We start from the raw sequence: 27,729 nt of genomic DNA on the forward strand, positions 1-27,729 counted from the left end.
GCCTAAGTGAGCAACGGTATGAATTTAAAGCTGCTGATGCTGGGTGACAGGCACACGACGGTCCGTTATATTCATTATCCTACTTCTGTGTTCTGTTTGAAATTTTCCATAATAAAGAAATGAAAAGAAACCAAAAGCTCTGTGAAAAGATCAAAGCAAGGCTCCAGCCCTCTGTGCTCTTCAAGTGACTTGCCCCTGGACATTTCATCTGAACTTTCACCAATTAAAGGAGTTACCTATAATCCCGTTCAACAATTTCCAAAGCTGCTAAGACTCCCTGAAGTAATTCTAACTGTAGCCTTAAGCTTACAAGGTTTCCCTCATCTTCTTCTAGATGAGGCTGCTCTTGGAGAGAGTAAATAAAAGCTTCCAACAATAATATTTGCTCTAAAAATAATTTCTTGCCAGTACCATTATACCACAAGCACGGGATGTGTAGTATTTACGATGGTGTTAAGAAAAAGTTAAAAGTTGGCCAAGTGACAGGGTCCAACAAGCACAGGGTCCATCCCAGTCGTCCATCCCTCCCTAAGAGGCCCTTGGTCCCACCAAATCCCTCGCTTGCTCTCTTTTCCCAGCACCTGGCATTAGGTATAGGAAGCAGAGGATCAAAACCCTGTTATAAACATCGCAGTAGCAGCGGGCAAATCTGGGGCCCAGATCCCGGTTTCTATTATCACCCTCCAATAAAAGGAAGCCCTAGAGACGTGGACCGGAGCAGGGGAGCCACAGCTTCTCACAGGGCTGGAGAACAAAGAAAGAAAAAAAAGATGGGTATGTGTCTGCAGGACATAGGAGCCAACTGAAAGCTCCCAACGGCCCATTTAAGCAGCAAAATAAATAACAGTATTGAATTACAACCCAAAGTGTAAAAATCAATATCCTCATGTGCATATTCACATAAATAATTGAACAAGGAAATACACGGGAAGAACAGTTAAATCTCCTACACAGAATCCTGAGTAAGTTCTATAGATGCTTCTCCCTCAAGGAGGTGATGAGTTGCTCACGGGGGCCGGGCACACGGGCGCTACGGAGGAGGGCGTGTGTGGCTGCCAGGGGTGGCAGCAGACAAACAGCCCCTCAGCCAAGGGGCCAGGGCCCAGGCGCCGAGAGCACACACCCTCGCCAGGACGTGAGGAGGACGGTGCTGTCGCTCTGCGGGCTTCCTCCCACACAAACACAGCAGCCCAGCCTCATCCCGAGGAAAACATCAAACACGCACCAGCTGGGGGGTAATGCCGCAAAACACCCGACCTCTACTCCGCACGGTGTCAGGATCACCAAAACAGGGAGCAGACTGGAGGGGCCCAAGGAGACGTGACGACCAGACACACGTGGGATCCCGAAACAAGAAAAAGGACCTGAGGGAACCAGGGAAGAAACCTGATACCATCTGGGCGCTGGTTAATAACTGTGCCTTAGAACCAGCTCCTGGTTGTTACAAATGTCAAAAGGGAAAACTGGACAAAGGATACACAGGGACGCTTTGTACCATCTTTGCAACTTTCCTGTAAATCTAGAATTGTTCTAAAAGAAAAAATTTACAACTAAAAATAAAACAACTATAAACGGCCTCCTTCCGGATGAGGGACCGGGCTGGCTGAAGGTAAAGTTAGGAGAATGAGAGGCTCTAAGCTGACACCCTCTCATCTTAATGCATGGACACTTGAGTACTGGTCTGGGAAACTCAGTTCTCCAGCACCACCTTCATCAAACTTCAGCATCACCCACAAACTTCAACAAAAAGTGGGATATCATGCAAACACGAGCAATACTGAGGCTTGCAATCCAGGTGAAGAGACAGGACTTAAAACAGGTGGTAGGAAAAGTCCTGTCTGACTCTCTGCGACCTCGAGGTCTGTAGCCTGGCCAGGCTCCTCTGTCCATGGAATTCTGCCAGCAAAGAGACTGGAGTGGGTTGCCATTTCCTTCTCCAGGCCATCTTCCTGACCCAGGGATCGAACTCCGGTCTCTTGCATTGCAGGCATTCTTTACCATTCGAGCCACCACGAAAAGGCGGGGGGAGAGATAAATTAGGAATTCGGGATTAACACATTCACACATAGTTAAAATAGATAACGAACAAGGACCTACTGTAGAGCACAGGGAACTCGACTCAATATACTGTAATACGCTAAATGGGAAACGAATCTGAAAAGGAACAGCTGTATGTGTAACTGAATCACTCTGCTATACACCTGAAACTAACATAGCATTGTAATCAACTACACTCCAGTATACAATTTTTTTTAAAAGGTGGTATTTGATAAATGCACATGGTAGGCTTGAGCCACAAACCCAAACCTTTTTTTGATGACACAGCTCACTGGTAAGTTTTCTCTGTATTTCTTCCATTTCTTGTAAATTTGTTTACAAAATCATACAAACACATTAGCGTACCAATGTATCCTATACCTTCACGAAAGCCAACATTGTTTAAGGATGAAATGAAAATGAATTTAAAAGTTCCAATGTCAAAAAGAAAAACCAGTTTCCACGTTTTCATCCTGCATCCCCTGGAACCTCTTGCCCCGCAAGGGGACACTCTGGGAGTTCATCAGGGGAGGCAAACCCTAAAGTGTTAGTTGCTCAGTCGTGTCCAACTCTGTGTGACCCCATGGATTGTAGCCCTCCAGACTCCTCTGTCCACGGACTTCTCCAGGCAAGAATACTGCAGTGGGTTGCCATTCCCTTCTCCAGAGGATCTTCCCAACCCAGGAATCAAAGCCAGGTCTCTTGCATTACAGGTGGATTCTCTACCATCTGAGCCACCAGTGGTAAGTCCAGCAATCACTAAGCCTGGGCAAAGAAAAAGGTCTTAGTAGGGAAACTGGGGTTGTAGAGAGGTTAAAAACAAAAGGCAAAAGAAATGACAGCACCTGAGAGACACAAGGGGAAGCGTCAGGCAACTGCGAGCAGAACGCGGAGCATGGGAGATGGGAATCACAGCAGCACATTTTGCAAACTCTGAGCAGATGAATTTAGCTGGTAAAAAAGTGCCTTGAGGGGAATTCCCAGGCAGTCCAGAGGTTAAGACTGCCCCTTCTACCGCAGAGGGCCCAGGTTCCACTCCTGGCCAAGGAACTAAGATCCCACAGGCCTCTTGGTGCAGCCCCCCCCCAAAAAAAAAGCGCGATAAAGTGGGGTGAGCGGAGGCCAGGGCAGCAGAAACCCAGCTGCGATGACCTCCCTGCCCAATGATGCCCAAGCGGGGACCGTAGGCTGGAGGCCAGGGGCTACCCCAGCCCCACCCCAGCACCTGGGGTCTGATCTGATGGTAACTCCAACCTTTTCAAACAAACATAACATAGTAAAATGAAAACGTGCCAAGCTGCCAAAAACAAAATGGAAGGTTTACCACCAGCCGGCTGAAGCCCCAGGGAGGCAGAAGGGGAGCAAACCGCTGTTATGCAGCCAAGGAAGAAAGGGCAAAGGCTTTCGGAGAAGGAAAGGCGCACACCAGGCTGTGGGTTCAAGGCACCTGAGACGTTTGGCATCAGCTGTTCTCAAGTTTCCCCACCTGAATCACAATAAAGTCAAATGAAATTCACAATCTCTGCACTGAGCTAACCTCTGCACAGAACCTTCTTCTGAAAGATCGAGGTTATTTTTCTGATATGCCTGTTCTCTCTGTGGCAAATAACTGTAATGCCAAGGCATGGTTCCAAATTAGTCATTCGCTACAATTTAAAAATACTTCACTCCGATATTTTGCCCCGACACAGATTTCACCGCATTTCCTCAGGGTTCTTACAGCGTCTTCATGTGAGGAGTCGCAGAAAAAGAGAGATGTGGGTCTAAAAACCACCTCAGATAGAGTAGTCTGTTTTCTACCAGGAACGCTTGTCCAGCTTCTCCTTTCTATAATATCCCTTTCCCCGTGTCTGAGTAATACATAAAAATTTCGGAGTGAAGCAACGCTAGAAGCCTGCAAAAACACATGATTTTAAGACTGAGTGAGAGAGAGAGAGAAAGAGAAAGCAAGTCTGTCACATTCATCTCTCCGAATGACATTTTCTAAGGGGAAACCTCAGCCCTGGGCTGGTCCGGGCTCAGCCCAGGTGAACCTCCTGCCTTCACGGATGCTTTCTGCGAGTGTACAATTTTTGTTTGGGATCAAACCAACTAAGATCACCCGTGGTTCCTTTAAATAAGTTAAAACCAGCAGTCGTTCACATCCAAGAGCTTTAGTCATCTTGACATTCAAAAACAGGTTTATTATATAAAAGCACGCTGATCCTGATCCAGATCATCTTAAAAATTTCTAGCATAATTCCCCAAGGCTGTGAATTTCAAGAAGCAACAACACCAGCCTATAGATCATACTTCAGATTTCTCTCTAAAGGATCTCGTCTTCACCCATCACAACTTGTTATTTTGAGAAACAAAGACTTTTTTTTAAAACATGTGTAAGTTTCAGGCACTCCATGTTTAAGCACCTCCCATGCTGAGTTCCTTCCTTGACAACAGCACCTACCATTAGTCAACTCTATGACGACCCGCCAAATCTACAAAGAAATCTATGCTGTCAAGGGCCTGACCTGTAACAGACATGGCTACCATGTGATAGCAACCCCTTAGGTAAATATCATCACCATCCCTTTTTAAAAAGTTGAGTGAGCACTAAGAAGCTCGGAGAGGTCAAGTGACAGGCCAAGGTCTTAAAAGCTATTGAAGTGGCAGAGGAAGGTCTCACACCCAGATCAACTTCAAAGGCCAAGTTCTGGCTGCAGGAACTGCTCCTCCTGTAATCGGTGCATGAATTTTACTCCCAACCGGGCTGAATTCTTTTTATATGCCTGCCTGTAAGGACTTTTTTGAGGACTCGTCTGTTTAACCATTTCAGAACCCTGGGCATCCCCCACGTGACATTTACGTAACAGGGTGGTTTTTTAATTATTATTATTATTAGATACACAGCTGCTATCTCTATGCCCACAGGAGACACAGAGGGCCCAAGGACTCTAAATTTCAAGAGAACTGCAGCAACAGCAAAACTGCAGAGATTTGATAACTTCAATGCTGATGCTACAAAGTTGCTGGCCCTATTTCCTATTACTAGGCAAATAAGAGTACTTATTTAACCCCAAAGTATCACAAATTGAAAGCAATTAACAGTGTTTCCAGCCTAAATCAGATCTCAAGCCTCACAGTCATGTAGACTGACAAGAATCTGCACGAAAAACCTGTTGAAAATAATTTTTATTTCTCAGAAGCTGTTAAACAAAAAATCACACTTTAAAGAGCACTTCCTTTACTTCAGAAATCTTTTTCAAGATACAAGCTTGTTTGTTTAATCTAAAATAAAAGCCCAGGTTTCACAAGCTACTGTTTAATCAGTAGCTGAGTCCCACCGGGTTCACAGACTTCCATGAAGTCCTGGATCTGGAGCTGCTAAAAGCTTTCTCTGTGTTCTGCGACCTAACATGCCACAGAACATGCAAGTGGGTTTCCCGATCTCACCACGATCCTGATATTAATAACAAGCGGTGGACTTGAAGGAATGCCTCACGTGTACCCGATCTTTCTTTATGATGTGAATTCAGAGAGTCTTGCAAAAGGCACCTAAGTATCTTCCAAGAGAAGAAAGGTAGGAATGACTTAACTGTCATCTTAGTTTGGTAACTGAAGTGCGTGTGTAAAAAACAGTGGACTTCCTCTTTACGTAAGCTTCCTAAGTGAGGACCAGCTCTTGCAGAAATACAGATTCTCAGAAAAGGAACCCCCCCCCCCAACTGAAGTGTGTGTGTGTGTGCGTGCGTGCGTGCGTGTGTGTGTAAGTAACAGTGGTCTTCTCTTTACGCAAGCTTCCTAAGTGAGGACCAGTCCTTGCAGAAACACAGATTCTCAGAAAAGGAGCCCCCACCCTAGGGAGGACATAAGGGACGTAAGTGATAAAGAGATCCACCGCCACAATTCAACGAAGAAATGCCTTCGTGCCTGATGGCAAAGGCAATCTGCATATTCACAAAGCTCACCGTGATTGATGGGTAAATGATCTTTTTTCAACTTCAGAATCTAGAAACGATTTTGGATGACAAAGAAATCTTTGGATAAACGAACTTCAATTTAAAAGCCAAATTTTAGTTAACCATCTCATTTCCCCATGGCAAAGGCTAAATTGCAAGTATTTTTTCCAACCTATTGTTGATAAGCCATGCTTTCTCCAAAACACTATTAACTAGTTAGAACTTTAAGCAGCATTAAGACCAAGGGGGCAAAGACCCAACACAATGGATCTACTCGGAATCTGAAAGTGGCCAGACTTCCCTGCGGAAGGAGTACAGGCCCCCAGTTAATCAAAAGCTTTAAGAGTTACTGTTGTCAATGTTTAACTGTTTTTTTATCTCCCATCTATGTTTCAGAGGGCTTCTTCTTTCTTGATCATCGAGCTCACTTACCAGGACTAGCTCAAAGGTTTCTTTATTTCTCTTGATCTAATACATCTTGGTCAAGAATCCATCTCCATTACCAGCATTAAAAATCTCTTTTGAACGGAAATACAAACTGCCAGATCTATGTGAGATTGTGCATCCTTCCCAAGAATTTAACCCTGGCAGGTACTTGTCACCATATGCCGCAAGTCTCACCATAAGACCCTCCAAGCAACGAACACGAAGGGAGAATCTACAAGAGCTGGTATATGGCACCAAATAGCTCTTTATGTTTTATTTAATGCCAAGATTTGACATTTCTACTTACAGATTAATTTTCCGGATTGCTCTGTCTCACTCCAACAAAAACATCAATTTTTTTACTCGTACCTCCATAAAATTTTAAAAGAAGGGAATAAAATACATGTTAAGAGATTTATAGGCAGACACACTTCCAAAGGTTCCTACACAGAATGTTTCCCAAAATATGCAAAAGTTCGATGAACTGCAAAGTCATCTGGACACTTCCTGAATCCCGTCTGCATCCATATTCTTTATCCACTATCCTACTATGCAGCCAATTTTCCATTTCACCATGAATATCTCTCCATATCAACATCGACACTCCTCCCTATAGCCTTTTATAACTTCCCAGGTACTTTCAGGGACTCTTACCCGGGCTGCCTACACTCCTCATAATGCTCACTCTTTATCTATCAGATCAGAAAACAGCGTTCACCTCACAAATATCTGATTTAAGGCAGTGGCTGAAATTTAGTGATACACTGTATGTTACAATGGTAACAGTTAATACTCCACTAAAGGGCACTCAATGACATAACCTGGTGTGTCTCTGTAAACAATTATATTTAGCTTCCATTGTAGATGTGCTTGAAAAATGTCTTTTCTAGAGACAGTACCTTCCACTTTCTGTACCCAGTTAACTTCATTCTAAAATAACTCTTGACCTCAAGAGTATTCTAAACAGCTAAGAGACTTGATATGGTAAAGGAGAAAAATCACACAACTAGGGGAATCTAAGACCTGGGTTTTACTTGTGGCTCCACCTACAATTTAGCTGTGTCACCTTGGGTAGGTCATTGGACCCCCAGAGCCTCACTATCTTCAACTGCAAAACGGTAAAAATTGGACTAAATTTTCTTTAAGGCCTCTTCTATCTCTAAAATCCCATGATTCTGTGAAATTTCAGTCTTCTCTCAATTCAAAGATCGGCAGCAGCAGATAACACCAAATTAGCCTAGATTATTTTTTTCCTTAAAAAAAAAATTATCCAACTTGAGGTGCGTTTCTGGACTGAAGTTTTATCGGGGAAAATAAACCACAAACGAAAACGATGGGAGAAAAATAAAAAGAAAATCACACACTGACATAGCTAAAATAGAAACTTCAATCACCCCCTGGGCCATTTTGTCAATAGTTATTCAAAGGCTGCTACTCTAATCACTGGCTTCCTAAAATAAAGATATTTATAGAGCTGCTTCCTTCTCATCCCCAGAGATCCAATTCGAATAAAAAGCACAGCGTTTTGAAATCAATTGACAACTTCGGAAAGAGTTGCAGGGAGCGAAGGAAACTCTGCGAAGCTCTCCAAACTCATTTGTATTTAAAAGTACGATTAGGGCTAAGAAACGGTTCTTATTATAAGATGTGAGGGGGAAAAAAAGCACAGGAGGCAGGTGACATCTGGGGAAGGAAGCTGAACTGCCGGGAAGCGATGTAGGCTGAGGACCTTCGGGCAACAGGTCCAGAGCCGGGACCGCAGCCTACCCGGGGGAGGGGTTGGGGGCTGCCTCCCGGCCAGCAGCCTCCGCCGGAGCCCCATCCGCAGCGCCTCGCCCCCGCTTCGGCCCTGGAGAGGCAGCCCGCCCCCAGCTCACGCCCCTGCGGCAGAACCTCGCCTCAGCACGGGCTCCGCCAGGCCTCCCGCCCCGGGCAGGCCCTCCGCTTCCCCGGCGCCGAGGCCGGGCCGAGCCCGCCGACTCCTCCCCGGCCGCCCCCCGCCGCCGCTCCCCGCCCCGGGCCCGCTCACCTGCACCTGTTTGCGGAAGTGGAGCGGCCCCGGCGCGGCCCACGGCCAGGAGCAGCAGCAGCAGCGGCGGCGGCGGCCCCGGCATCTCGCCCGCCGCGCGGCCCCGGGGGCCGACTCTCGGGTCGCCCTCCCTCCTGTCCGTCGGTCTGTCCCTCGGTCGGTCCTGCCTCCCTTCGCTGCCTCAGCGGCACCCGCGCCGGGTGCTCTCGGGCACGCGTCGCTTCAGCCACACCTCAGCCCGGCTCCTGGTCCGCGCCCACCGCTCCGACCTCGGAAACACCATCCTTCCCGCCCGTCCGCCTGCCCGCGCCGCCGCCTCTCAGCAGCAGCAACGGCAGCCGCTCTCCGGAGCCGCGGGCCCCGGCGGCCGCGCTCCCACCGCCATGATGGGCTGCGTCATGTGACGTAGGGAGGGGGGGCGGGACGCCGTGATAGACAGCCCGTCCCGCCAGTCGTCAGTTCCACACTGGCCCTGGAGGCCCCGCCCACCGCCCTGGCTGAGGGACGGTGGCCGCCGGTGCGCCCCCTGCAGACACAGACGTGCATGGGCAGCAGGTGATGCCAGCAATTATTTTAAAAAAAAAAATTTTTTTTTAAAGGTAAGTATAAGAAGACAATGAAAAGCATCCAGAATCCGTCCTGAATTTTTTTCTCCGTATTTTAAAAACGTGTAAAAATAGGCCCCTTTTGTCTTTAGCCTTTTTTACTTGTAAATAGGCGTTTTAGACTCTTCTTAGGTTGACCTATTCAGCCACGGAGGAACTATGGGATTTTTTATTTCAGTTCGACAAGAATAGAATACTGTCTCCCCTCGCACCCGCTAATTCAGCTCCTGAGCTCAAGCTGTTCCCCTTGACAAGAGTGCCCTTCCTGTCCTTTCTTTGCCACCTGGCACGCTCCCTTTCCCTGGTGGAGACTCTCCTGAAGAATGCAGTCATCTAAGGAGGCCTCTCCCAACCCCAGGAGAAATGACTGTCATCTCCTAGTGCCCTGCTGTGGCCCTGGCCCCACTGCTATCCCAGCTGCCAGGCTGTATTGTTCCTGTGACTGTGAGCTCCCCGAGGACAGGAACGGTGCACGTGTCAGCGGCCGGTGCCTGGCATCGGTGGGAGGCCTGGCTCCAGGAGGCATTCTCTACAGGAGTACTGCCTGGCCTGGATGCCTGCCTCTCCCCACCAAGAGACAAGGCCCAGCCAGCAGGTGAGGAGAGACCATCCTACTGCAGAAAGAATTATTTTCCAGGTAGAAATAATAATGAGCAGAAGCTTGGGAGCTGGGAAAATGCTGGGCTTTTCCAAAGAACGCACTCATAGTCCAGTGTGTGCGTGAGAGGGACTGACTTGAATCTTATCAGATGGGGCGCTACCAACTGGCTGCAGGGGGGCCTCCCCAGTTCTCCGGACGCCTCAAGTCCATCTTGAATGCCAGCTCTCTGCGGTGCTGATCCCTTGAGGACACACAGACCATGTCCAGGGAATATTTGTTGGACATATAAGGCAAGACAGTAAACACCTAAGTGAACAAATAGCTGGAATGTGGAAGTGCTGGGTTAAAGTATCCATGGCTGTCTGCTGATCTCTATGTACAAAAGGAAAGGAAGGCAAAGGTCGAGAAACGAGACAGTCACCTGTTGTGCTTCTACTTTCTACTGGGATCAGGAAGCTCCGGACTTCGAGTTTCAGGGAGCCGGGGAGTGCTCACACTGTGCCCAGGGAGGAGTCCCTGGATGTGTTCACAGCAGTGCTGGCTCAGCCAAAGCCCTGCCTCATAATCCTCGTGGTTGTTAATCATAATTAAAGTGCACTCCAACCACAACACATCAGATCACAATCCCAAAGCAGGTTTCGTTATTATTCAAGTGGCCCAAAAGGTTTTTAGAAAACGTGTTTCCTTTCCACTTCACAGAAGAGGGTTAAGGTACACATCCCTTGCACGGTGTCTGATAGAAACCTTTACCCAACAAACTGCCTCACTGCTCACACCTTTGCCCAGTACTTCTCTTGAAGTCTTGAAGACTTCCAGTTAGAGAATTTACAAAGCAAATGAGAACCTGTTTGCTTTGTTCAGTTTCCTCTAGGAGTCACAAATGGCAACCCACTCCAGTGTTCTTGCCTGGAGAATCCCAGGGACGGGGGAGCCTGGTGGGCTGCCGTCTATGGGGTCGCACAGAGTCGGACACGACTGAAGCGACTTAGCAGCAGCAGCAGCAGGAGTCACGAAACAGCCTCTGGAACAACTCAGGATTGGATCCCTAAAGCGAGGAGCCATGTCTTCAGTATTCCTAAGGCTATTCTCCCCTGCGCTCAGTTCTTTGCAGTGTTTCTTTTAAGCCAAGCCACCACTTGAATGATGACACAGCCGTTGTCTGTCCTGCCGGCAAGCTCAGGCTGAGGGCTGGATTCACGGGGATATAGATTTTGTTAAGTACTGGAGAAGCGTGCATCTCTGGGGATCTGGCATTCAGCAGGTACCCCAAATGTTTGCAGGGCTGAGCTGGATCGAATGGGTGAATCCAGAGGGTTCTGGCAGTGGTATCCATAAGGGTCCTGTCAGTGGTATATAAATAGACAGAAAATCATAAGTGTTGGGGAGAATGTTTAGGAATTGAGCCCCTGTTCTTTGTGGATGGGAATATAAAAGGGCACAGCCGATTCGGAAAATAATCTGACAGTTCCTCAAAATATTAACACAGTCACCACACGACCCAACAAATCTACTCCTAGATATATCCCTACTATAAGTGAAGACATATGTCCACATCAAACCGTGTCCACTGACATTCACAGCAGCATTATTTATAATAACTAAAAGATGGAAACTACACAAATGTCCATCAACTGAATGAATTGACAAAATGTTATATCCTTGAAGTGGAATATTATACAGCAATAAAAAGGAGTGGCATGCTGATACATGTTACAACATAGAGGAACCTTGAAAACATACGCTTAGAGAAAAGAGCCAGTCACAAATGTTCATATATTTTATGATTCCATTTTTATAAGGTATTCAGGTTAAGCAGATCCACAGAGATAGAAATTAGGTGTGTGACTGCCTAAGGCCAAGGCAAGAAATGAGGATTGACTGCTAATAGGTATGGGGTTTCTTTGGGGGCTGTTTGAAATATTCTAAAAAATTAAGAATGGTGATCATTGCACAACTCTGTGAATATACTAAAATCCATTTTAAAGGAGTGAATTTTGTGGTTTGTGAATTATATGTCAAAGTTGTTATTAAAAGCAAAGGTTACAAATACTAAAAAGTCAATTATGTTACTACATTTACTGTTATCTATGCTTCGGGGTTATTTACATCTATCATAGCTATACAACAGAAATGCTCTATAACACTGAATTATTGCCCACTTCTTGCCAACTCTGACTCCTATGCTATCATGCCTGTAGCTTGAGTATTTACACCATGGAAATTGGCAAACAGTACCAATCAGAGCTCTTTTCCCCCTAGAGAACCATTTGTTACTGGTCTTGCCATAGGGCACCCTCCATAAGGTCCCTATGACTGCCCATTCCTGACCTGAATCCTTCTGTGGTTGCATTACTTTAATTCAGCTCTGAGCAAATAAAGAGACCACACAGCTTGGAAATCACCTCTTCCTAGTCCTCCACCACTGAAACAAAGGCCACACACCTCATCCCCAACTCTCCTCCTAAATGCCTTTGTGTGACATTCTCACCTTTTGTTGCCTCTTAGATTCTTTGTCTACAGCTGAGTCAAGGACAGCTCACCGGAAGTGGTGGCCATTCAGAGCCTAGAGTCACCACCCATTTATGGAGGAGGGGAAGGGCACCAATATGGTAAAATGAATGAATGAATAATGCTATCCGCAAGATAAGTTACAGGATTTATAAAAACTACTCAACAGACAGTGAGGTTCAGGAAGGGGATACCACTTTAAAATCGCGTTATGAGCATATTTTCCCCAAGCTCAACCGGGTGAATGCCTTCTTTTGGAAGAGAGTTTTACCTAACAGTGACTTATGAATCACTTTCTGTGTGTCAGGCGCTGCTCTAAGCATTGTGTAAGTAATAACTCTTTAAACTTTATCTAATTTTAGGATATTTTCATCATCCCTAAAAGAAACTCTCTACGCGTTTGCTGCCACTGCCCATTGCGTCCCTCCTCCTAGTCCTCAAAAACCACCCATCTACTTTTTGTCTGTATATCTGGCTGCTCAGAATCTGGCTGGCTGAAGTGGACCCATGAGAGGACTCCTAGGTGCCAGAGAATGGCGGAGACATTAGATAGATGGACCCTGAGTCTCGGAATGACTCCATGCAGCAGAGCTCCCAACCCGACCTACCTCATTAGACTGTGCCGAGCCGAGCATGCCCGCTCAGTCGTGTCTGACTCTTGGCGACCCCGTGGACTGTAGCCCTCCAGACTCCTCCATCCATGGGATTTTCCAGGCCAGAATACTGGAGTGGGTTGCCATTTCCTCCTCCAGGGGATCTTCCCAACCCAGAGATAAATGCCTCCTGTGTCTCTTGCATTGGCAGGCAGATTCTTCACCACCGAGCCATCTGGGAGGCCCTTCGTCTCTATGGATTTACCTACTCTGGGCGTTTCCTATAAATGGCATCATTCAATATGTGGCTTTTTGTGACTAGCATAAGCTACTGACATTCCCTTTTTACAGACGAGGAAACTGAGAAACAGGGGTTAAGTACTTCAGGGAAGGTCACACAGCTAGTAAGTGGCAGAGGTAGGATCCAAACTCAGGCAGCCTGGCTCCAGAGTCCTTGCTGAGTTTCAAAATGAAAACTGAATAATGTCAGGGACTTCCCTGGTGGTCCAAGGCTAACACTCCACATTTCCAACGCAGGGGCCCCGGGGTTCGATTCCCAGTCAGGGAACTAGATCCCACATGCCGCAACTAAATATTCTGCCTGCCACAACGAAGATCAAAGATCCCACGTGCTGCAACTAAAAAAAATCGTGCACACCACCATGAAAACCCGATGCAGCCAAATAAATAGATATATATTTTTTTAAACTGAGTAACGTCAAAAGCATATACTGAAGACCTTTTGTGAATAGGGCTGTGGGCCAAATTGCCCTACGTGTGCTCCCCAGGCCCTCTTAGGGGCTGCTTTCTGGTGGGGGCTGAGGTAGGGGTGGGGGAAATAAATAGTACCCTGCAGGCAGTGGTTGTTCAATAAAGTAAATCTGTTCATTGCGAGAGACAGAAGCTCCTCCAGCGATGAACACTTGGGTTTCTTTTCTCTTTGGCCTGCCCAGCAGCTAATTCCTACCCCGTATTGAGAAAGCAACTGATAGGAACCTTGGCAGTCAGGAGGTCACCTGCCACCATGAGGTCTAGGGAGCAGGCGTGCCCTCTGGGGCCCCAGCGGCCAGGACACAGAGTATGGTTCCAGGTCCAGGGTGGTGTCAGCAGCTGCGTCATCCAGACTCACGCTCCCCTCCTGCCCTGCCCCTTTGGTGGCTGCTTGTGTCCCGGGACCAAGCCCAGCTCTTTTGTGGCTGTCCACTGCTCTCCTGCCACTTCTTGGCCCTGTGTATCCTCTCAGAGCATCATCAGAGGATCCTTGAAACCAAGTCTCCACTACTTCTGCGAGCTTCTGCCAGGATCCCTGGCGGCTCCTCCTTGTGGGTCCAGCCAGCGCCAGACCCTCAGGAATTCATTAAGCGTCAGCTACCGTTGGTCCTACCGTTGGTCCTTGCACTGGGGACCCCTCTCTGTTGAGTTATCGGCTATATCCTCACTGCTGGAACGCTCCCATCACCAGTGGATCTCCGGCCACCGCTGCTGAGTAGCTGTGGGTTTGTGGCTTGTCAGGACCCAGGTGGGCTGATGCCCAAGTGTCCAGCCGATGTACCACCTCAGAGCCTGCAGGCTAAGCTAGAGGCAGGGCTGGATGGGCAACCACCCCCACACCCCGGAAGCTTCTCCGGAAAATCGGCTAGATACAGGGTTTTACTGTGATGCCTTCTGCTTCTCTCTGGGCTTCCCAGGTGGCACAATGGCCAAGAATCCACCAGTCAATGCAGGAGACAAGAGAAATGCAGGTTCAATCCCTGGATTGAGACGATCCCCTGGAGTAGGAAATGGCTAGCTGCTCCAATATTCTTGCCTGGAGAATCCCATGGAGAGAGGAGCCTGGTGGGCTGCAGCCCACAGGGTTGCAAAGAGTCGGATGCAGCTGAGCGAGCACACACCCTGCATCTCTGTCACCTCCTCTGCGCTCTCATCTGACCACCACCGCCCGCCGGGTCACCACGTCCCTCTGCACCCCTCCCTTCTGCCCCCATCCACCTCCCGCGGCGTCATCTTCCCAGGCAAAGGGAAGATGCGAACCACTCTTCCTAAGGGTGTCAGCGGCGCCTGTCCACCCAAGGCCTCCCACGGGACGGCCGGCAGCCCTTCCTGCCTCTGTACTACTCACACGGAGCCTCTCGCCTAGGAGGTGTTCCCTCCACCTAGAAGGCCCTTCCTTCTTGCTGCTGATGCAACTTGCGTCTGCCCTCCACACGCCTCTTCAGGTTCCTCCCCCAGTGTCTGTGGACTGAGGGCTTCTCCGAGCAGGGCGTGCGCTCTGCTCCTCACCCATCGCTCACTGGTGATGTCAACAAACGTAGGAGGTGGCTGTGACGCATTGGGCAGGGCTCCAGGCACCAGAACGAACACGAAGACAAGGCCTCTGCTGTTGGGAGTTAGTGTTCTAGAACGAGGAGAGCTAGGCTGCTTCGGGAGGCCCTGTCTGGCTCAGCGTCCCTTGCCCCAAGCCCGTAAAACAGAGGCTGACGTACAGGGGTGACCACCCCCATCAGCCCCGCCAGGCCGGCCTATGCAGGGGAGTTTCACCAGGGCAGGGCTGGCACGTGAGCCCCAGGTGGTTGGGCAGGTCGGGTGGGATCTCGCCCGGACCCATCAGCTGGTGAACATCATCCTTCTTCGGCACTGGGCCAGAAGGGGATTTCACGAGGCAAGGCGTGGAAACTTCGAGGCAGAGGGACTCCTAGTTTCCAGCAATACCACCCAGTCCCATCTGAGGTGCCTGGGGTGTTCCAGAGAGGGGGCAATGGAAGGAGAACTTTCTTTATTTTTTTTGTCTGACCTCCAAGGCTGGGGAAACAAAGCCTTGATGGGACCCCAAAGACAGCGACAAGTAAGGAATCAGCTCTTCCAGAAGCAAACTGGTCAGAAATGGGGCTCAGTCACCCAGATAAACCACAGGCCGCTGTTTGCAGCTGATGCCTGATCCTGCGGGCTCTTTGGGACTCCTCGCCCAGTGGGAAGCCTCGGATCACGAGTGGTGCCCTGCGCTCCACCCCAGCTGCCGGGGCCCAAGTCACTTCCTGTACCTCCCCGTGCCCCACCTGCTTGTGCCTGAGGCTGTTTAGGGTGGTTCCTTCTCTGATGCTCAATGAATTTATCACTTTCTAGCACAGGGAGCTGTGGCCATTTTTTAAATTGCCAGGCTTGATTGGAAAACGGCCTTTTTGCTGCTCCTTGCGCACCCGGTTGTAACCATGAACCACGGCTCTCCCGCGAGGGTGAGTGTGTGTCCCTCTCTCCGATTCCAGGGACAGACAAACCAGACACCGCTGAGGCTGCTCCGTCATGAGCTGTGTCCCGGGAGACACACAGACATGTCCTGTGCGTTACTTCCCTGCATCCCAGTAGGGCCCTCTGGGGCTGGAGCCGCGCCCAGTTTGCAGGTGCGGGAAGTGCGGCATTTTAGTTTTCCCTGAGGATGAAGAGACTGTGGGATGATTTGGGGGGTGGAGCTGTTTGTTTCTGGCTGTTCTGGGTCTTGGTTGCAGCTCAGGCTTCTCTAGTTGAGGGCAGTAGTTGCCTCACAGCACGTGGGATCTTAGTCTCCCAACCAGGGACCAAACCCGTCTTCCCTGCATTGGAAGGCGGATTCTTAACCCCTGGAGCACCAGGGAAGTTCTCGAGCGGCTTTTGATCAGCAGCAGGAAGGGCTCACAGGGAGACTGACCTTCCTCCATGAACTTCACTTGGGTCCAGGACTATAGTCTCCCTCCTCACTCCCTGGTCTCTTCTTGGGGGAAAATGGCCTTGTCCCAGCTGTTCACCTTTCCTCAGGGATAGCAAGGCTGCTGCCAGTGGACAGGTAAGGCTCGTCTCAGTCCAGAGGGGCTGGCGGGACCCCAGGAAGGACAGGGCAGAGGGGGTCCCGATGTCGGGGACCGACAGCAGGTCTGTCCTAGGACCTGAGAAGACAAACCACCTCCAGCAGCCCTTCAGCTGGAGGCGGAGATTTCTGGCTCCCGGGAATGCTGGGCGTGGGTGTGTGGACACCTCCGGGCACCCCTGGAACCGGCCTTTGTCCTCCTCTGCGGGTGCTGCGTTTATGTGGGTCGTGCTCGGCCACACCCCAGACTCCTTTGAGAACAAGCACCGGGAACTTTCTTCTTATCAAGATGGATAAGGAATGGGAGCCATGTAAGCTAATGATTCCCAGGCAGAAAACCAAGCGCGAACTCCTTTACCCTTCAAGAAAGCATTTCAAGGACTTCCCTGGTGGCTCAGCGGCAAGGAATCATCTGCCTGACAATGCAGAAGACATGGGTTCGATCCCTGACCCGGGAAGATGCCACATGCCTCGCAGCAGCTAAGCCTGTGTGCCACAACTATTGAGCCTGCGCTCTAGAGCCCGGGAACCGCAACCCCTGAGCTCAGGTGCCAACTCCTGAAGCCCTTTCACCTTAAGAGCCCAGGTTCTGCAACGACAGAAGCTACTGAACTGAGAAGCCTGTGAAAGCAGAGGGGAGCCCCAGCTCCCCACAACTGGAGAAAAGCCCGGGCAATGACGAAGACCCAGCACAGCCAAAGGAGGCAAATGAGTAATAAAAAGAAAGCATCTCAAGGAAAGGACTCGAGGCCTCCTGAGCCATTTATATCCAGGCTGCTGAGAGAGCTGAAGGAGGCGGGGAGCGGCACTGTCCCCAGAGGTTGCCCTGGCTGATGAGAGGCCTGGCCAGGGAACCAGGGCCCAACAGTGCTGGCTGTTCGGTACCCAGCAGGGTCTCACGGCCTTGTACCGGCCCTGAGCGCAGAGACGCGAACGGGGAGACCTAACAACCAGAAAATCACAATCACAGTGAGGCCACATGAGAAAGGGAAGTACAAGGCAGGAGGCTGAGCCTGGCCAGAGGCCAGAAGGCCTTAAAACACAAGAAGGGGGATCAGGTAGAAGTGATCGGACTGGAGTGACCACATTAATGAGGGGAAATGCCGTGTTGCCATATTAAGTCAGAGGAGGCAGTGTAGTCCCATATTCATATTCATAAGCAAATCATTCATATTCATAAGGACTGGGAGGAAGTCACCAAACCACTAGGGTACTAACCTGGTTATCTCTAAGTGCAGAACTATGGATGCGTCTCCATTTTTTTTCTGCCTTCCTCTATTTATTAATCTATTCATTTCTTTCTCTCTTTTTTTGGTACTTTCTTGCTTTTCTGTAATGAGCCTGAAGTATTTCTTAGGGGAAAAGGCAAAGCTTTGCTTTCTGTGTGTGTTTATTTTTGTTTTTAAGCCGAGGGATTTTCACAGACTCGACTCAGCGACATCCAGGCAGGAACGACAGAGACCTGGTCACCAGCATCACCTCCCGAGTAGAGAATCGTGAAGAATTTTTAAAACTGGCTTTCTCTCATGGAAGATCTTCCAGGTGACCCGGGGACAATAATATCCTTCTCTAAACATTTGTGTTCGAAGCGTGAGGGTGCCGCTGCTCCTGGCCGAGCCAGTCCGTGCTTTATGGTACACCTTGAGCTCCGCTCGCTTGATTATGACCTGTTACCCTCACCCAACTCCCCAAATCTGCTGCCTGCTGCGAGGTGTTAAAAAAAAAAAAAAAAGTCCTTTTTTAGAGAGATAATTGACTCGGCTGAGGGCAGTGGGGTGTTTTGTTTCTGGTGGGGGGGGTTGGCCGCGTTCCCTGTATTCTGTCCGCATCCGCCTCGAGGTTGCTGTTGTCCGGTGGTGGTGGGAGCTCTTCGATCTGGTCCTGCTATGTTGTTTCTGAGCAAGGTATAGAACTGCGGAGACGAAACTGTATTTGTTGTGTCTTCATTCAAATCTGGGTGTCTGTGTCTGTGTGCAGAGAGAAGCTGGAGCCGCTAGCTGGCTTCTCTGGAGACGGACGAGACATCCTGTGCAGATTTTGAAGCATCGCAGCAAAGATGGGCACCTTTCCATGAGTCCGGTGTGAGGACTTGGTGGGGGGCGGGGGGGTCCAGGCTCCAGGCCACCCGCATGGGCTGCCTTCTTTATGCGAGAGCAGGGCAGGGCTGGCTGGTCAGTCTTCTCTGTATTGATTACAATTATCAGTGGACCGAGAGAGATGATGTTTGGCAGTTGGTTACTTGGCTTTAGTCCTGCTAACATAGACCCAGCAGCGAGAGTCTTTGAAGACCCTGGGCTCTCAGCAAGCAGACGTTTTCAAATGATGATTATGCTAAAATATATAAAACGTGGAACACGACGCTTTATTTTTAGGTGGGCAGGTCGGTGGCGTTAAGTGCATTCACGATCCATCTTCAGAACCTTTTCATCTTTCCAAACCAAAATGCTGCCCCCATTAAACAATCACTCCCCATCCCCCACCTGGCGCTCAGCATTCTGCCTTCTGTCGTGATGAATCTGACTCTCCTAAGTGCCTCATGTGCGTGGAATCACATAATATTTGTCCTTTTGTGACCGGTTTATTTCACTGAGCATACGTCTTCTAGCTTGGCCCATGTTGTAGCAGGCGTCAAAATTTCCTTCCTTTTTAAGGCTGAATAATACTCCATTGTAAGGACAGATCGCACGGCGTTTATCCATTCATCTGTTGATGGACACACAGGTGGCTTCCACCCTTCAGCTATTATGAATAACACTACTTAGGGACGTGGATGTGCAAATATCTCATGTCCCTGCTATCGATTCTTTGGGGGTTTAGATACACCCAGAAATGGAATTGCGGAGCCAGCAGGCATTTTATTTAATATTAATAAGAAATGGAGACGAGGCCAGTTGGGAAGTCCTCTGGCTCCTGGTCCTCGGTGTCAACAACACTTGCATCCAGGAAGGACCCCAGAGGTTTAGGAACTGCAGGACTGCAGAACCCCAGAACATCAGGCGGAGCTGGAAGGGTGTTCAGAGGCGTGGAGCCCAGCACTCTCTGTGGACGAAGAACCTGCACTGAGTTCAGGTCTCATCGTGAGGCAGTTCCTCTGTGCTGGTCGTGAAGCCCGAGCCTGTCTCCTCTCGAGGATAAAAAAGAGAAAGCCAGAACTCCAGGGCAGGAGTTTTAGGGGGGATTTCCTGCTGGATCGGGGCTCCCTGCTCCCTGTGACCAGCTCGCCACACACGCACATGCTTCTCCGTGGGATGGAGGTGAACCTCACAAGGCACCACACGGGCTTGGCGACGTCCCAAGGGACAGGCACCGTAAAGCATTAAAAGGCACAACTGATTAAACCTTGAAGATGCCCCCTGTCCATCAGAGATTCCCCTCTACACAGACATAAACCAGAGGCTCCGTTCAGCAAAAAGCTATCTGAGATTGTGTTTTGGCGACAGCTGTGGGGGAATGCCAGAGATGGGTGTCATGGCCTCTTATCATTCTTTCTGGCTGCCAGTGCCAACAGAGAGGCTGCCGAGCATTTCCCAGCCTCCTGTGAAGCTAGGGTCCTGCCACGCGACCATATTCCACCAACTGGATGCACAGCTGCCTAGTCAGAGGCTAGAAAGAGAAGCAGGTAGCAAGCACATCCACTCTGAAATGGGGTGTCTGAAACTGCATCTAGTACCAGATTGTGGGGAGGAAAGGGGTTGCTGCTTGCTTCTAAAGGGGGTATCCGACCTAAACTGACTCTAGTGTGCTGGGGGCTTGTTCCTGGTGGTGGAAACTCCAAGCCAGGTTCTCCAGTCTTCCTGGAGATTCTGTGAACACCCTTTATCCATGTTCTGCTCAAACGGGCTAGAATTAGTCTCTGTGGTTACAACTGAGAACCCAAGCTGATTCATCAGATTACTGGTTATCAGTTAGAAATTAGGTTCAGCTGTGAATATGGGTGACTCCCAAACAAGAGAGCCTTAAACAAGACAACGGTTTATTCCTTTCTCATTTAAAAGTCTGATCAAACAGTCTTGGCAGCACAAAGGCCTCAGATATCCTGGCTCCTTTGTGTCCCACTCTGCCATCCCTAATGGCAACCCACTCCATTGTTCTTGCCTGGAGAATCCCAGGGATGGGGAAGCCTGGTGGGCTGCCGTCTATGGGGTCGCACAGAGTCGTACACGATTGAAGTGACTTAGCAGCAGCAGTAGCCATCCCTAAGGTCTGGTCCCACCTTCATGGTCCAAGGTGGCAATCGGACCTCCAGCCATCATATTCACATTCCAGATTACAAACTGGAAGTAAGGACAAAGAAGGGGCAAAAAGTTTGTGACGGCTATCTTTCCAGGAAGGTTCTTGGAAACTTAAACCTCATTAGCCATTCTGGAATTTGATAGTGGGTAATGGCTGCACTATCAAAAGCAAGAGAGTTCCAGAAAAACATCTATTTCTGCTTTATTGACTATGCCAAAGCCTTTGACTGTGTGAATCACCACAAACTGTGGAAAATTCTTTAAGAGATGGGAATACCAGACCACCTGACCTGCCTCTTGAGAAACCTGTATGCAGGTCAGGAAGCAACAGTTAGAACTGGACATGGAACAACAGACTGGTTCCAAATAGGAAAAGGAATATGTCAAGGCTGTATATTGTCACCCTGCTTATTTAACTTCTATGCAGAGTACATCATGAGAAACGCTGGGCTGGAAGAAGCACAAGCTGGAATCAAGATTGCCAGGAGAAATATCAATAACCTCAGATAAGCAGCTGACTTCAGAAAGTGAAGAGGAACTAAAGAGCCTCTTGATGAAAGTGAAAGAGGAGAGTGAAAAAGTCCCTTAAAGCTCAAAATTCAGAAAACTAAGATCATGGCATCCAGTCCCGTCACTTCATGGCAGATAGATGGGGAAACAGTGGAAACAGTGGCTGACTTTATTTTTGGGGGCTCCAAAATCACTGCAGATGGTGATTGCAGCCATGAAATTAAAAGCTGCTTACACTTGGAAGAAAAGTTATGACCCACCTAGACAGCATATTCAAAAGCAGAGACATTGCTTTGCCAACAAAGGTCCATCTAGTCAAGCCTATGGTTTTTCCAGTGATCATGTATGGATGTGAGAGGTGGGCTATAAAGAAAGCTGAGTGCCAAAGAATTGATGCTTTTGAACTGTGGTATTGGAGAAGACTCTTGAGAATCCCTTGGACTGCAAGGAAATCCATCCAGTCCATCCTAAAGGAGATCAGTCCTGAGTGTTCATTGGAAGGACTGATGTTGAGGCTGAAACTCCAATTCTTTGGCCACCTGATGGGAAGAGCTGACTCATTGGAAAAGACCCTGATGCTGGGAAAGATTGAGGGCAGGAGGAGAAGGGGACAACAGAGGATGAGATGGTTGGATGACATCATCGGCTTGATGGACATGGGTTTGGGTGGACTCCAGGAGTTGGTGATGGGCAGGGAGGCCTGGAGTGCTGCGGTTCATGGGGTCACAAAGAGTTGGACATGACTGAGCAACTGAACTGAACTGAATGGCTGTACAACTTTGTGAATGACACTGAAACCACTGAAATTCCCTTTTTAAAAAGTGTGGATTTTATGATACATGAATTACGTTTCAATTAAAAACAAAACTCATTGGTCAGAACTTAGACACGTGGCCGTACCTAGCTGCAAGGAAGCTGGGGAATGTAGGCTCTTTGTCTATGTGGCTGCGTGGCCAGCTAAGACTTAAGGCTTTCATTTACTGGGAAATTAAGGACCAGCAGATATGGTAGACAGCTGGCAGCCTCTCCCAGAGTGAAGAAACACAGAAGAGCATCTCCAAACACTTAGAAGGTTTAGGTCTTATCCTTCAGCACTCCCATGCCAGCCAGAGTCCAAGAATTAGTGCCATTGTTTTCATAAACACACATCCCCCCAGTTTCTTATGACTAAGCCCTAGTCAACTACAAGTAGGGAATTTTAGCAAGTGGCCTACAAAAGACAAGGTGAAGATGCCTCGCTGATAGGTGGCATGAATAATACACTCGTCCCAGGACTCCCCTGGTGGTCTAAGGGCTAAGACTCCACACTCCCAATGCAGGGGGCCCCAGGTTCCCTCCCTGGTCAGGGAACTAGATCCCACATGCCGCAACTAAAGATCCCCTGTGCTGCAACAGAGATGGAAGAGGCTGTGTGCCACAGCTAAGACCGAGAGCAGCCAAGTCAAGAAATTTTATATTAAAAAGAAAAGGAATGCACTCATCCCGAGAGCCCTTCTATGTGCCACCTTTGAGATCTGGGCATCAGAAGTCTGTGTGGTGCCCAGGCCAAAGGCATCAACATCACCTGGGAACATGTTGGAAAGGCACCTTCTCAGGCCCCAGCCTGGACCTCCAGCAACAGAAACTGGGGGTGGGGCCCACGATCTGTGTCTAAACCAGCCTCTGAGGGGTGAGGGGTGGGCGATAGATGCTGATGTTTGAGAGCCGCCCCTCCCAAGGCCACATACAAGGACGCAGGACCTCTGCCCCTCACATAGCTGTCTTCACAGGGTTGCCTTTGTCCCTGAGTGCAATTCCCAGCATCCAGAGCAGTACCTGGCACATTGTAGGTGCTTAAGAATTATTTGTGGAATGAATGAATGAGATGCTCCTGGCTCTCACGAAGCAAGCGGTCCACTGAAACTCATTGCCGATTTTGCCTTTGCTGGGGGGGGACATGGTTCACCACCACCCACCCACCCTCATTCCCTGTCTGCTACATCACATTCTACATGAGACAATTATTTTCAAATTTAGGGCCAAAAAAGCTTGCTTCCCCGAGAAATGCATATTCTATCAGCCAAGGTCCCTCAGGATCCAGATGGCACCCTCCGAATAGAATCATTTTAGGAGAGTTTATTTACAACGGAGCTGTTTACAAAGGTGTGGATGACAACAGTTGAGTTGTTATCATCCCTGGCTGGAAAGAGTAGGGAAGAAGGGGTTACCAGAACCTAGGAGGGGAGAAAGCTAGGAACATAGGGATGACTTCCACTTGAGATGACAGCCAACTCAAGGCAACTTGACCTCGAAGGAGGAGGGGGAGATGACTAGCCCTACCTCACTCTCCTCTCACCTCTGATCTTGTGCCAGAGCTCTGGTGGAGTGAACCCAGCTAGAAGCTGGAGGGCACAGGAACCTGCTGGTGTAGTCTACATGGCTCCACTTCCCAGGGCAGAGAATGTCCCAGGGAAGGGTTGAAAGTAGATCTGATGCAATAAAGGGGAGATGTCTGGCATCTCTGACAGTCAGCAAATGACTGATGGTGTTCCCCTTCTCACTTTGCCTGCCAGGAAGCTCCGAGCCAAGTAAGAGAATCGTGTACAGCAACTATGTCAGCCTTTGACTGCTTTTTGACTTTGGTACCTAGCTGTCACTATCCCCTTCCATTTAATTGGCCCTGATTCCGTCCTCCTGAGTTGTGATGATCTTGTTGCACAATTTCCTTTCGTAAGCCATCTCAGACTTTGTGGCAGGAATCCTGGCACAGATATGAGTTTTTAAAATTAAAAATAACATCAAATGGCTAATCTGTGCCAGATTTTATAATAGATGCAACAGGATGTAAAAAATAAAATAGGTGAGATGCAGCCTCTCTCCTCAAGGAATCCACGTCACCATACAAAGTAACTGAATTTCACATTTAAATGTGAACAGCCGCATGTGGCTAAAGGCTACGTACCAGACAACACAGACACAGCTCCACAGAATTCCGTTCTCTCTTAGTGGCAGCATCTTTTGAGTGATACATCTTTCTAAAAGGCAGATAATTCTGACAGCTCACCAAATGTACCAGGGCCATCACTTGAAACATTTCCCACACGTATTTTTCGGCATTTCTGAGAAAAGGTTCATCTCAGAGACATAAAGGAACGGGGACTAAATATGCAAGGAGAGAGGAGGGTGGACAAATATTGGGGGGATTTATAAAGAATGCTGACCTACAGCAAACCAAAACACTTCTACACAGAAAACAAAACCATCAACAAAATGAAAAGGCATCCTTCAGAATGGGAGAAAATACTTGCAAGTCGTATATCTGATAAAATGACTTATGCCCCCAATATATAAAGAACTTATACAACTCAACAGCAAAAACAAACAATCCAATTAAAAATTGGCAGAGGAACAGAACACTTTTTTTTTCAAGGCCAATATACAGGTGGCCAACAGGTCCATGAAAAGGTGCTCAGGATCACTGATCACCAGGAAAATGCACAGCAAAACCACAATGAGCTATTGTCTCACACCTGTTAGGAGGGCGGTCATCAAAATGGCAAGAGGCAAGTATCAAGAAAAGGGAAACTTGTGCTCTGTCACCAGGGATATAAATTGCTGCAGCCACTATGGAAAGGAGCACGGTGGGTCCTGAAAAAGTTAAAAAGAGAACTTCCACATGATCCAGCAATCCCCCGTCTGGGTATTTATCTAAAGGAAACAAAATCACTTATCTTGAAAAGTTACCAGGATGGAGTGAAGAGGGCAGACCAGTCAGGAGAGAACACTTGCACCGTTCAAGCAGGAAGTGATGGGCTGGGTGGCGACGGCAGAGATGAAGAGAAAGGGGAGGACTGGAGAAAGCCTTCCTAGACGTAGCTCACAGAGCACGGCCATCAGGACTTCCCTGGTGGTCCGCTGGCTAAGATTCTGCGCTTCCAACGCAGGGGGCCTGGGTCCACCCTTGGTGGAACTGGACCCCACATGCCGCAAATAAGATCAAAGATCCCATGGGCCTCAACTACAATCTGGTATAGACAATAAATAAAATAAAATAAAAAAAAGAACGTGGTCATCAATTGCATGGGGGAGGAGGGGAGGCATGCGAGTGGCTCTGAGTTTCTGGCTTGGGCAGCTGCCCACTTGCGTTAGCCACAGCCCAGCCCCATGCACCCACATATTAACTAATTCAATCATGCCATCAACCCAATGAGGGAGGTACTGTCACCAACTTGATTTTTTTTTTTTAACTTGATTTTACAGACAAGGAAATGGAGGCAGAGAGATTAAGTAACTTGCCCAGAGGCACACAGCAAGCTGGGATTCATACCCAGGCAGCTAGTTACAAGGTCTTTAAGCTAAATCATCATACTACACGGAGTCTCTGCAGTAAACACCAGACTAAGAAAAAGAAGAGAAAACAACCCCAAATATCTGTACCTATGGATTACAACTGTGTACAAAACCCAAGGCCCTCAAGAAAGATTAAAAGAACATTCAGAGAGATTGTGGAATTTAATGATGTGCCAGTATTTTTTTCCCTTGAAATTCCCTTGAGTTCCTCATTTAAAAAAGATAAGTCCAGGACTTCCCTAGCTGTCCAGTGATTAAGATTCTGTGTTTCCACTGCAGGGTGCATAAATTCAATCCTCGGTCAGAAAACTAAGATTCCACATGCTGCTCCTGGTGCGAAAAAAAACAAAAACATTTTTTTTTAATCTTAAAAACAGGTAGAGCTTCTGAGACAGGCAATAGTCAAAGGTTTCTGTCCCTTATCACCAGGGCTTGATGTGGCGTCTGCAGAATTCTCCCTTATTGCTACAAGATTGAATGCTGCCTGGGGGTTCTACCTCTCAGCCAGAGCTGCACTAAGGAGGGGAGAGCGGACCCTGTAGAGACTCCTAAAGAGGAGACTTTCCCTCAAGTCACCGTGAGGCCCAACGTGTGACTTCTGGCCCATCTGAAAGGACGCTGGGACACTTTGAACCTCTGAGCTCATTTACTCAGACATGCAACGCCCAACATGGCCTCTTTTTCCTGCAGTTCAGGTTCTATGAGTTGGGGACGGAGTTCCAGGTGGATTGATCGTTCCCCATCTCAGCCCTTTTATTCCATCACCTGGGCGGTAACAAGGCAGTTCTTGGGCCGGTTAAACTGACATGGTTCCCTCCGTATCCCCAACGGCTGTATTCAATGCTCACTAAAAATGCTGGCTAGAGGCTGATTGACTGACTGCTGGAATGAATGAACGCATGCGAGCAATAAGGAAACAGTGTCAGAAATACGACCTGATTGGAGCTGTAAATACGCAGAGAGCCCCCGAGGCACCCAGCCAGCCTGGGGTCCCGCACGGGGCCAGAGCAGACTTCTGGAGTGACTTAAGGACAGAGCTCAGGGCTCTCTGTACAGGGGAAGACCAGGGGCGAGTGTGAGAGCCGGTGTGCGGCGTGTGGCAGGGTGTGTGCTAGCGCCCAGACGGGGTGGGAGTGGGGAGAGTGGAGGCAAGCCCACAGGGTGAGGGGGCGGCGAGTCCAGGGTTTGGACTCTGTCCAGTCCACCGTCAGGGACCCCAGGGGTTTTTTCACTCAACTTCTGGCTGGGGACGTGTCAAACATACGAACATAGATGACGGACTATAAGGACAGCTCGCCATCCCCGACCCCCAGCACACATACTTGTCACCAGCTTTCGCGAACCTTCAGCTCAAGGCCAGCCCCCGTCTCATCCCCATCTGCCCCTTGCCCTGTTACTCGGCAAATTCCAGACACCCTACCTTTTTTATTTGCCAATATTTCACCTGGCATCGCCAAGGTAAACGTGTCTTATTTAAAAAACAATCCACAATACCACCATCACCAAAAATAAACAATTCCTTAATATCTTCAACCCTCCACTGAAGGTTTGGAATGGAGAAACAGATGACAGTCTGATTGACGTCTTTCGGAACGGGGGGAGGAGGGAGGATGAGCAGGGAGAAGGGAGGCGGGAACCAGCTGGCAGGCTGTGCGTTCCTCCAGGGGAGAGCTGACTCCGGCCGGGACATGGGCTGAGCTGTGGAGACGACGTAAGGGCTCAGATGTGAATGGCATTGGGGGGTACAGTCCCCCCCACCATGTGGGGTAGAAAGATCCCCTGGAGAAGGAGATGGCTACCCACTCCAGTATCCTTGCCTCGAAAATTCCACGGACAGAGGAGCCTGGCAGGCCACCGTCCATGGGATCGCAAAGAGTGGGACACGACTGAGTGGCTAACACTTTCACACGTGGGATCTGCTTCAGTGACCAGGGGTCAAACTCACGCCCCCTGCACTGGCAGCACGGAGTAACCACTGAACTGTCAGGAAGTCCCGCTCCTTCCATTCTTGTTTGGAAAGGCTCCCAGATGCCCAGGGAGCCACTGATGGGCAAGTTCAAGGAAGACTGATGGGAGGACCATGAACAGG

At 48.9% G+C, this 27,729-nt stretch overlaps 1 protein-coding gene across 3 annotated transcripts in view; it reads right to left on the minus strand.

Annotated features, from left to right (window-relative positions):
- LMTK2 (lemur tyrosine kinase 2) overlaps positions 1-8,826 on the minus strand; it is a 74,617-nt gene extending 65,791 nt beyond the window's left edge. For 2 of the 3 annotated variants that reach the window (XM_018040576.1, XM_018040573.1), the window contains exon 1: positions 8,428-8,826. In XM_018040576.1, coding sequence (XP_017896065.1) covers positions 8,428-8,512 — 85 coding nt within the window. In that variant the 5' untranslated portion in view covers positions 8,513-8,826. The remainder of the gene's footprint in view (positions 1-8,427) is intronic. The other variant, XM_018040575.1, reaches the window with a different exon arrangement.

The sequence above is a fragment of the Capra hircus genome, chromosome 25, assembly GCF_001704415.2.
Source record: "Capra hircus breed San Clemente chromosome 25, ASM170441v1, whole genome shotgun sequence".
Classification (NCBI taxonomy): Eukaryota; Metazoa; Chordata; class Mammalia; order Artiodactyla; family Bovidae; genus Capra; species Capra hircus.